The 10,629-nt window shown below is 42.4% G+C and overlaps 1 protein-coding gene across 2 annotated transcripts; it reads right to left on the bottom strand.

Moving 5' to 3' along the window:
* Window positions 1-275: 275 nt before the first annotated feature.
* On the bottom strand, window positions 276-10,412 carry TM2D3 (TM2 domain containing 3). Of its 2 annotated transcripts, none has more exons than XM_066635298.1 (6): window positions 10,303-10,412; window positions 8,284-8,367; window positions 5,850-6,007; window positions 3,278-3,452; window positions 1,716-1,791; window positions 276-1,119 (listed from the first exon to the last, which is right to left on the bottom strand). In XM_066635298.1, exons 1-6 carry the CDS (start codon window positions 10,394-10,396, stop codon window positions 954-956), a joined length of 753 nt encoding a protein of 250 aa, XP_066491395.1. In that variant the 5' UTR covers window positions 10,397-10,412; the 3' UTR covers window positions 276-953. The 2 variants fall into 2 exon arrangements, with proteins under 2 accessions (XP_066491395.1, XP_066491394.1); XM_066635297.1 differs by having other exon boundaries at window positions 5,850-6,022.
* Between the last annotated feature and the right edge of the window lie 217 nt (window positions 10,413-10,629).

Here is a 10,629-nt window from a genome sequence, read left to right on the forward strand (position 1 = left end):
ATGAAAATGTGACTATTTGAAACATTGCAGGCAAGCACAATTGCAAATGCAGGCACTTGCCTCTGGAGTGTCAAACATACAGACTAATGACCTGCAATACCCATTTCAAAATCTTCCTTTTCAAATCCAGGGACTGGGAGGTGGGGTAGTGGTGCTAGGTGGATGGGCCAAGAGAGGCCATTGGTCCCTGCCAGTCTACCACCTGAAGCAACTTCCTTAGGTTGGCCTCATGAATGGGCCGGTGCAGATTTGTCTGAACAGATTCCAGGCTGTAGAAAGGTGACTGCATGAATTTATTCAGGAACAGAAGATACACAGATTCAAGTATCTAAATCTTAAAATGGCTCTCAATGTCAGAAGTCTAGGTGAAGACCACCTCTCAAGTCATCCATCAGTTCAATATTTAAGAACCTGAGCAGCAATGGGATACGTCACAACATTTCAGCAGAGACAGGTTTTTTAAAAAAAAATCCTTTCCAATCTTGCTTGGAATAAAATTAAAGCTGATAGGCCAGCAAACAAGTGCACATGAGATACAGCTTAGATGAGCATCAACTCCATGGAGAAGTCTGTTCAAAGGGCCTGGAGTTAGGACATTTTTATGCGTATGAAAAAAAATAGTCCTGTAGGCATGAGAGAGAATTTTGCCAGCTTATCCGTGAGCTTGAATTAGTTTACATCTGTCTGTGAAGCAGTTCAGCGCATTGGTTGTGCAACTTAAGCTGTTTTTTCATAGAAAAATAAGGTACATTTGAAGACCAAAGGAAAAAACTTCAGGAAAGCATAGTTCAATAATCATTTTACCTTAAGTTAAAGGTAGGCTAAGTACAGATACTGTACGTTAAATATATGTCTGCATGGCATGGAACAAGTGCTCCTCGGTCTCTTTTGCAAGTCCAGTTTGTGTGTTTCTCCGTGCTGGTCCTTCTCTGATGTCTCTTTTGTGTTGATGGTTAGATGTAGAGTGAGCCGTCGGCAGGGCCCACGTAGCCAACTCCAATGAGTAGCACATCTATCAGGGTCCAGATTCCGAGGCCACCAAAGCTGAAGAGTTTCCCTAGACCCTCTCGCCACTGTCCCAAGTAGAAACGATCTGCTCCAAAACCACCCAGTGTGATGCTGCAGAGACAAGGACATGTTAAATCTGGGCATCCTCTATTAAAACTACAGCAAGGCTACTAAATTCACATGTAAATGACACACTTCAGACTGCTGAGTATCCCTGATCTGAACTGCTTGGGTTAGGAAGGTGTCTGGATTTCAGATCTGTCTAGATTTTGGAATAATTGCATAAACACAATGAGAAATTTCTCCTCTTGCTTTTTACATTATTATCCATAAGGGTGTCTGCTGGCTTCTTAGACATTTTTCAAAACTATCTGTACAGGTACGCACCACAGAGCATAGAACTTACAGCCTGCACTTGCACTGTAATGAGTGCATACACATGGGAATGAGCGTAAGACCTTCTAGTGTTCATACTGCAGAAAGTTTTTAAAGTCTTAAAAAGATGATGATTGTTAGATTAGCAATTTTCAGCCACTGTGCTGCAGAACATTGATGTGCTATGGATGGCCCGCAGATGTGCTGCGGGAGTTTGGAGGAGGAAATAATTTGCCTTTTAGTCAGCTAAAGATTTCTATCAGCTGACAGGGTCAAATGTTCCAGATATGCAAGAAACCCAGAAAAATGAGCATCGGAGACATCCTCCCTACCTTAAAGCCAATGCTGTGGACCATTTATAACCTCCAGTCCAGTTGCAGTAAAGCATCTTGGGAAAGGTACGATTACCTTAAAATAACAGACATTTTAATGTTCAACCCATGAGCACAATAGTGAAAGAACACACTGACACTCAAAGCACAAGCTTTCCAATCACTTTCCCTACTGGCCAAACGGGTAACCAAAACAATCAAAAGCCAGGCTGGAGCACCACCACTAAGGAGGTGCATAAATCTTTCTTTTCAGAAGATACATCCAGCACTGACTAGAAGCAAATATGGAGGTGCCCAACTAAGGATGAGAAGCTTTCGCAGAAATTCTGCAGGTGCCGTTGGTTATCATCACTTGCAAGTAAGATGCAGTGGTTACAGGGTAATGACACAAACCCTAAACATACAGGAAGATTAAAAAACTTCATTTAGCCTAATGCCAAATGACCATATTAGTACCATCCAATTGCACCTCTGGATTCTAGGACAGGGGTGCCCAAACCCCGGCCCTGCGGCCACTTGCTGCCCTCAATGCGGCCCTCAGGGAGCCCCCAGTCTCCAATGAGCCTCTGGCCCTCCAGAGATTTGTTGGAGCCCACACTGGCCTGATGCAACTGCTCTCAGTGTGAGGGTGACTCTCGCGTGAGCTGTGGGATGAGGGCTCCCTCCACTGCTTGTTGTTTCACGTCTGTGATGCAGTAGTGGCAGTAAAGGAAAGGACAGCCTTGCTTTGTGCAAGGCCTTTTATAGGCCTTGAGCTATTGCAAGACCTTCATTCATTCATATAAGTTCATCTTTAATATATTCATTTATGTAAACTTATGTAAATTTATTCAAATTTTAAATGCAAATTAATTCTTTTTCTTCCCTGGTCCCCGACACAGTGTCAGAGAGACGATGTGGCCCACCTGCCAAAAACTTTGAACGCCCCTGTTCTAGCATGTGAGGAAACTACATGTAGCTGGCCATGCTGCTGGAAGCACTGTTTCCCCACGTACGGTAAATCACACATTGATCTGTCACTGATCCCTCACTAGATCACACACTGATCTAGTCAGCTCATGACAGTGCTTGGGCTCATGTGTGCAGGCCACCCGCTTTGATTCTATCTAGTTCACAGCAGATAGTGATTTGTTTACATAGCTATGCATCTAAGCCCAGGATCCCAAACCTCTTCCAAGTCTGCATGTTCCTGCTACAAAATATCTGCCATTCATGCAAAGAAGGCAATATGTCAAAAATGTTGCAAGATCTCTTATTTGGGAGAATGTTGTGCTTCTGAACACATTTAGCGAACAAACCCAAAGACATACCCAAGGGGGGGGCCATGAGTAGCCTAGCCACACCGATCAAGACTTTGTACCAATTTGTTAATTCTTTCAGAACAAATCTCTTAACTTTAGCAGTCATTCCAATTCCCAGATACATAAAGGAACTGTAGTTACAGAGAAGCCCAGTGCTCCAGATCAAACTCTCTCTCTCAAAACAAAAAACTGCATGCAATTGTAAGCCTTTCATATATGTGTGCACACTGATGGCATGATATCAAGACACCTATGGCTTACCGAGACAATGAATATGATCCCGCACAGTGCAATTTGCACTGTATCGCTCTCGTGGACAAGAGACTGTCTTGCAGTTTGTTGGGTTGGAACAAACGTAATCTGATGGAGGCAACTGCCAACAAAACTGGCAAGTCATGTTGACCATAAAGATTTCCGGACGATTGTTTTGCTGATCCTGTACAGGAATTGGAAACCAGCCTCTAAGAAATAACTCATTGGAAAGATGCATCTCTAAGTACTTAACAAATCATATACAATACACTTTAGATAATGAAATGTCTAGCTTTCTTCCTTATGAGTTGCATGACCCAACAGAAATTAAAGATACTTAAGCCACTTCTATCCCATGCTGCATATACGCAAGAGGGCCCAAATATGTACACCCATGGGCTGGGCAGAAAGGGGTTAATAAGATTACAGGAGAGACAATTTTAAAAAATCTCAGCTATTCTGGCTGAATCAAAGGTGGCCAAATGGGTAACTGCACAACCTGTTGGAATCACCCATTCAATGTTCCCAATACTTTGATGGCACCTCTCTTCCAGACCTTACAATTCTATCCAGACACAGCCGTTTAAAAAGCATCTTTGTGGGGAATCCAAAGGGGCATGTTTTTTAATAAAATTTGCATAGTGCTTTCAGAGTGTGAAAAATGCTTCATATGTACTAAACTGATGAAATCTTTACCTCAACCCAACAAAAATATCACCTGCATATTGAGGCTGAGAGGTAGAAGGATGCCTTAGGCCACCTAGCAAATTCATGACAGATGTAATATTCAAGTGAGGAAAAGTCCTGATTTGCAGACAGGGATGGGAGGAGAGAAGCACTATTGCTAAGTGGAACAGCAGCTGCTTTGCATACAGAAGATTGCACACAAGATTAATCCTCGGCATCTCCAGGTAGGGTAGAGAAAGATCCCTGTCCGAAACCCTGGAGAAGCATTGCCAGAGTAGACAATACTAATCTGATGAACCAACAGTCTGACTCAGTGTCAGACAGATTCTGACATTCCTAGTATTGTAAGGAATTGCAATACCACAGCAACAACAACAGAGATGGTTATGCCACCATCTCTAGTCCAGCCAGAAAGCAGCTCAGTAGACTGTCCTGTTTATCTGTACCCAGGACCTCTACTACCTAGACAATTACACAGGTGAAAATTACATAAGCGTGTACATCTGAACACATAGGCGTAAGCATTTACGCATAGGTGTAAGGCAGTGGTACTCAAACTTTTCCGGCCCGTGGCTCCCTTGACCCCCGTGGCTGTTGGCCATAACTCCCCATCATGCTCCTGAGGGCTGGAAGTGTCATCATTAAACAGGAAGTGGCCAGAAATATTAACAATATTTATATTAATTATATTACTCATATCATTAAATAAATGCAGATCTTAAAAATATATTATTAATACACAGCAATATACATGCTTTATAAATGATCAACTGCAGATCACTGTTGGAGACAGCATGCTGGAGTAGGTAGATTTTGTCTGGTCCAGGAGGACTCTTTTTTTTAAACTTTGTAAGCATACCAATAGAATTGTTTTATCAAATGAACTTTGTGAACAACCAGTCTGACCAACATTACACACACACACACACCCCTGTGGACCCCTAGTCATTTCTCCCATTCTCCTTGGATAGGATTGAACCCTTTATTAATTAAATTGCATTAAGTTTTTCCAGCAGCTGGTAGGGAAAACAAAAATAGACCATGAAAATATATCAGAGCTGATAAGGGTTTGGTTAGGAAGCTGATTTGTCTCCTATACTAGGAGATGCACAGCTCAAGCCTATGAATGTCTACTCAGAAGTAAGTCCCATTAGAGTCAGTGGGGCTTACTCCCAGGAAAGTGTGGATAGGATTGGGCTAGCAATCACTTCATCAATGGCTGATAAGTATTCCCTTCAAATAGCAAGATTCATCACTTTAAAAATACAGCCTCTCCTCTACAGTCAAACAACAAGATTCATAAATCACTTTAAAAACTGCTCCCTTTTTCGGCTCTTGGCCAAGAAAAGTGTGCGCTTGCCTTCCCCCCCCCCCTTTGCCAACTACATGGAAACAACTTTAAGAGCCCTGGTGACTGGTCAAATAGGAAGCGTTTTATTGGAGGGGGGGAGGAAAGCAGGACGGTTTGGAGATCGAAAGGGGGGAGTGGAAGAGGGAGGGGGTTGAAAAGAGAGATTTCACTTTGATGAGAAGTGATCTTCTGCTTTAAAAAAAATGCGCAGAAGACGGAGGGGCTCGCATTCTGCCCAGGAAAGGTGGTGACTGTATCGCTGCGAAAGGACTTCCCGCACCTCCCCTGTGCATTCGTGGTGCCTCCCCAGGGAGCAGCGCCTCACAGTTTGAATAACACTGGTGTAAGCCATTCGTTATTTGATTTTCTCTGTAGATCACTTTGTGAACTTTTCGTTGACAAGCAGTAAATAAATATTGTTGTTAATAAATAAATAAATAATAATAACAATAACAATAACAACAACAACTTTTCAAACAAGTACAGTGCAATACTTTTGCGAGATTCCCATTCATGGGACAAATTAAAAACCATCTTACTTACAACACAATGAACTTGGGGTCGGGCTTGACATTCAAAAGCAGCTGGTTTTCCATAGATGCAAGAGTAGTTTGTTTTACAGGTCATACATTCTGGAGGCAGTCGTATGCATAGCCCATTACTAGGGCATTGGGTCACATAAGAAGGAAGTGCTGTGGCTTCTGAAGAATTAAAATCTGGTAAGAAAGAAAGCCTTAGTACCATCCACAGCAGGGTAGGGGAAAAAAAGTCTGACGTTTCCAGGTGCCACCATCAAATGCCAAAACAACTGTGTTTCCCCAGCCTGCTCTACAATGTTCAATAATTCATTTACTGTTACTTTAAATATTTTAGTAGTCACACAGCATGCCCTGATGCAGGTTTACTCTGCAGTTAGGTCCACAGTAGCCCTGCCTTACCCCTGCTAACTGGGTAAGAAGCACTTTTTCAAGTGGGTGCTCCTCTTTTTAGAAGGGGGAGAGTAACTGGCCCGCCTCACCCCAGCAGTGTCTTTTCTAGTGGTTGTCTGCTGGTGTTCTTTTGCAACTTTTTAGATTGTAAGCCCTTCTGGGACAGGGAGTCATTATCTATTTTATTCTTCTCTGTAAACCACTTTGTGAACTTTTTTGTTGAAAAGCGGTATATAAATACTGTTGTTAATAATAATAATAATAATAATAATAATAATAATAATAATAATAATAATAATAATAATAATAATAGCAGCAGCCAGTGAGACTTATTCCCAGGTAAGTGTGTGTTGGAATGTAGCCTCACAGCACAATCCTAAACATGTTTATGTGGAAGACCCACTTAGTTAAGTGGATCTCATCTGTGAGTAACTAGGATTAAGCTTGCAGTCCCAGGCAGCTTATGCAATGCAGGCATGCCCCTTGAGGTGAAGTCAGGGCTCACATCCACCTGGAAGGACAAATGACTGAGACCTTAGGTTACAGAGCTTAGGCTATAGAAGTCCTGGGTTATAATATTCAATGGGGGGAAAAGGGAGGGGAGAAGCCCAAAAGCACAACTGGGAGTTCATTTTGCAAAAGACATAAATTTGAGCTATGATTTATGAGCAGGAAGAGTTTATAGAAGGGAAAATGGGAGAAGTACATATAGTATCAAGTTCGCGGCTGAGTTTCACAAATGCCCAAATAATATTTGCAATCACATGCATTCAAATCATTGGTCAAATATTCATGTCATTTCCAGTGCTATTCCTGGGATTACACTGTTCCGTTTCATTAAAAGCCTTTTGCTCAAGTACCAGAAGGGGATCAATAGCTTTTTACCAACAGCATACAATTCTTTCATTTTTTCCAAAGGTGCCAGATAGAAAATGTCTTTCATGGATAGTGTGTGTTTTAAAAACACGTCTTTAAAAATATTTGTGTTTCCAATTATTTCCACCACCCACATTCCAGAGATTGATGTAATTCTGAGTTTTTTTAATGGAGAAATTTATTTTGCATTATTGTGCATCTATTTTGCATCTGGCCTGGATGCCTTTAAAAGGGGATTGGACAAGTTTCTGGAGGAAAAATCCATTATGGGTTACAAGCCATGATGTGTACGTGCAACCTCCTGATTTTAGAAATGGGCTATGTCAGAATGCCAGATGCAAGGGAGGGCACCAGGATGAGGTCTCTTGTTATCTGGTGTGCTCCCTGGGACATTTGGTTGGCCGCTGTGAGATACAGGAAGCTGGACTAGATGGGCCTATGGCCTGATCCAGTAGGGCTGTTCTTATGTATGGGGCTGTATCCAACAATAGTGGGGCTGTTATGTATAAGTATGGGCATGTTCTCCAGTAACTCAGTACTCATAGAAAGACTGACCCTGCTAACTGGGTAAGAGGCACTTTTTAAGTGGGTGCTCTTCTTTTATTTCGCGGGGAGAGAGAAACTGGCCCTCCTCACCCAGCACTGTCTTTTCTAGTGGCTGTCTGCTGGTTCTTTTGCATCCTTTTAGACTGTGAGCCCTTTTGGGACAGGGAGCCATTAGTTGTTCGATTTTCTCTGTAAACCGCTTTGTGAACTTTTTTGCTGAAAAGCGGTATATAAATACTGTTAATATTATTATTTATTATTTTTATTAATAATAATAATAATAATAATCCTGATTTGAGAAACACTTAACTAAAGAGTTAAGATAAATATTTCATTTTATATGGGAGAAAGATGTATCATATCACAGAGAGCATATTAGCAAATGTATGATTATAATTTCCTAGCCGTTTCCTTGGACTAAAAGGCTTGTTTTCTGAATTTAGACAATTTGGGGGGGGGGCGGAATAGTCTCAAAAGTAAATTTTCTTGTATATGTCAGATCCACCAGCACTTCTACTGAACCTCTAATAAAACCATGTTGCAGCCATGTGAAACACGGGTAGTGAAGAGACACATTTTAATGCTAAACAACCACCACTGTCAGAGAGGGGAAAACACCACTATACCTGGTACATTAGAAGCTGGAATATGCTTGTTTGTATGAATGACTGGAGATTTTGCCAGCTGAGAATGCTCTAAGCTCAATGATCCTGGAGAAAGAAGAAAACAAAATACTAGCATGATTCAAAGCACTTCAGTTATCATTAGGAAGGGACAATGAGATCCAGAGATAAGAAAGAATTAAACCAGGATTTTTAGTGGGAATGTTGATACACATGTAGATAGGTACCTGAGAAGGAAGTCCCAGGTTGTTGAAAAGGAGCACCTACTATGAAATAGGAGGTCTCTTAAAAAGCATGTACAGGTGGGCCCCTGTATTTTCGAATTAAGTTATCTACAGATCAAGGGCCCCACAAGCATCCAACCCATGTGCATTAACATTGTTTCAGAACTTATAGGGGGCAGCCTTGCCTTAGCAGATCGCTGTAAGTATTTGAGCTTACAGCAAGGCGAAATCAGGCTGCCAGCAGCCTGAATACTTGATTAAACTAGCTCAAATGCTAAAGAGGAAGCAGAAGTTAACAGTTTAACTTTAATAATAGAGCTATTTAGTCACACATTCTATAGTATATGTATTCAGACACAGATAATGTACATTTTTCCAGGTTGAACAGGTGTTCATCTATAGAATATAGTTACACACACCAAGACGTGTGTAAGTCAGTTTAAGTCAGGAAAGAACACCAAGTTAAGCCAATGGCTTCACCGTGGAAAAGAGATGTATAGAGACAGAAATTGTAGTCAGGGGAATAGATAAAAAGAACTCTGTAAGTGTACTGCAAGGGAGTTGGAAGCCTTAGGGACAGCAAAGGAGAATGGGTGAAGTCATGTTAAATGGCAAGACATTTGGGGGAAGTGTCACAGGTAGGTATAAATTAGGCAGAGATGGAGGGATAAGGAGAGCAAAGCGATTGAAAGCTTTGAAGTTAAGAAATTTGTGCTAAATAGCAAGCCAGGGAAAGGGTTTAAGGAGCATAATATTGCTTTAAAAAAGAAAAGGGGGGGGAGCACTTAAGAGTAGCACAGTACTGATGTTGACATACTGCTGAAAGGTAGTTTGAAAGCAGCCCATACCTTCTACAGAACAGATTCAATCCCCCTTAGCCTGCTCTAACTTCCTAAAATAAACAGCACACACATCTCCATGAGGCTGACAACTCAACACTTGCCTATTATTTTTTTAAAAGCTGCAGGAGCAAAGTGAGGATGGGAAGGAGAAAAGAAAGGGAAAGGAGAGGCATCCCCATTCCAGACCTCAGCTGGTGCCAGGGACTCAAGCTCCTGCGTCCTTTCCCAAGGCCAGGACTCCACCCCTTGGAAGGCAGGAAGCATCAGATGAGAGACAGAGTGCCCCTGAGAAAGTGCAGAGTGCATTTTCCATACCTTTGGAGTACCTGCAAACACTCACCTTCCTGTCCCAATTAGAGCTTAGTAGAAAGAACACCCCAATCTAAGGAAGACAAGGAACCCCCCATAACAGACCAGGCACTCCAGCACCTCTTCCCTCCCACTCCTACTACTACATATGTGTATGTATGTATATATGAGTCCCCTGACCTTTCCCCCATGCAGCCCTCCATTTATGGTTGGTTCAGCTGCCATCTGAGGATGTGCATCTAAACTCTCCAATGGGGACTATTATTGTTGTTATTGATGATGGTGATAACACACTCTAAAGCAGTTCAGCTTCACAGCCCATCCCCTCCATTACAGACACAGATGTACATACACACATATATATACATACACACACGTATGTATACATATGCGCGCGCACACACGCATGCATACATACATACATAAACACATACACATACACACACATATATGAATACATATACATACATACAAGCACATATATACACATGCATATACATACATGTAAACACATATATATACATTCATAAACATACATATATACATAAACATATATATACATACACAAACATATATACAGACACATACATATACACACATATATATTATATACATCCACATACAAACGTACTGTTCCCCCCACTCACCCCGCCCGGAGAGGACGCAGAGCTGCGAGAGGAAGAGCGCCACTCTGCACATCCCCTTCAGCGCCCTCAGCCCAGCCACAGCAAGAGCGGCCATCTTGCACTCATCCGGGGACTCGCGCCGCCCCTCCCCCCTCACAGGGAGCGCCTCGCAGCCGCTTCCTTGCCCCGCTCTGCGCATGCGCGACTCCGAGAGGCGGTTGGGAGGTTCTCTCTCCCCCCCGTCCGAGGAGTTTGCTCTCTGCTGCCACCATGCGGGCAAAAGGCGCACGTGCCTCTGCTTAGCCGTCCAGCTTAAGAGGTGTCTGCAGGCTGCAATCTTAGGCACGC

Source organism: Tiliqua scincoides, chromosome 8 (assembly GCF_035046505.1).
Source record: "Tiliqua scincoides isolate rTilSci1 chromosome 8, rTilSci1.hap2, whole genome shotgun sequence".
Classification (NCBI taxonomy): Eukaryota; Metazoa; Chordata; class Lepidosauria; order Squamata; family Scincidae; genus Tiliqua; species Tiliqua scincoides.

Excerpts from the sequence above, each read along its gene's own strand:
- TM2D3 (XM_066635297.1), bottom strand. The coding sequence starts at position 10,396 with ATGGCCGCTCTTGCTGTGGCTGGGCTGAGGGCGCTGAAGGGGATGTGC. Across the intron at positions 6,023-8,283 it reads TCCAGCTTCTAATGTACCAG|ATTTTAATTCTTCAGAAGCC; the intron begins GTATAGTGGTGT and ends CTTTCTTACCAG. Across the intron at positions 1,792-3,277 it reads GGATCATATTCATTGTCTCG|GTAATCGTACCTTTCCCAAG; the intron begins GTAAGCCATAGG and ends TGTTATTTTAAG.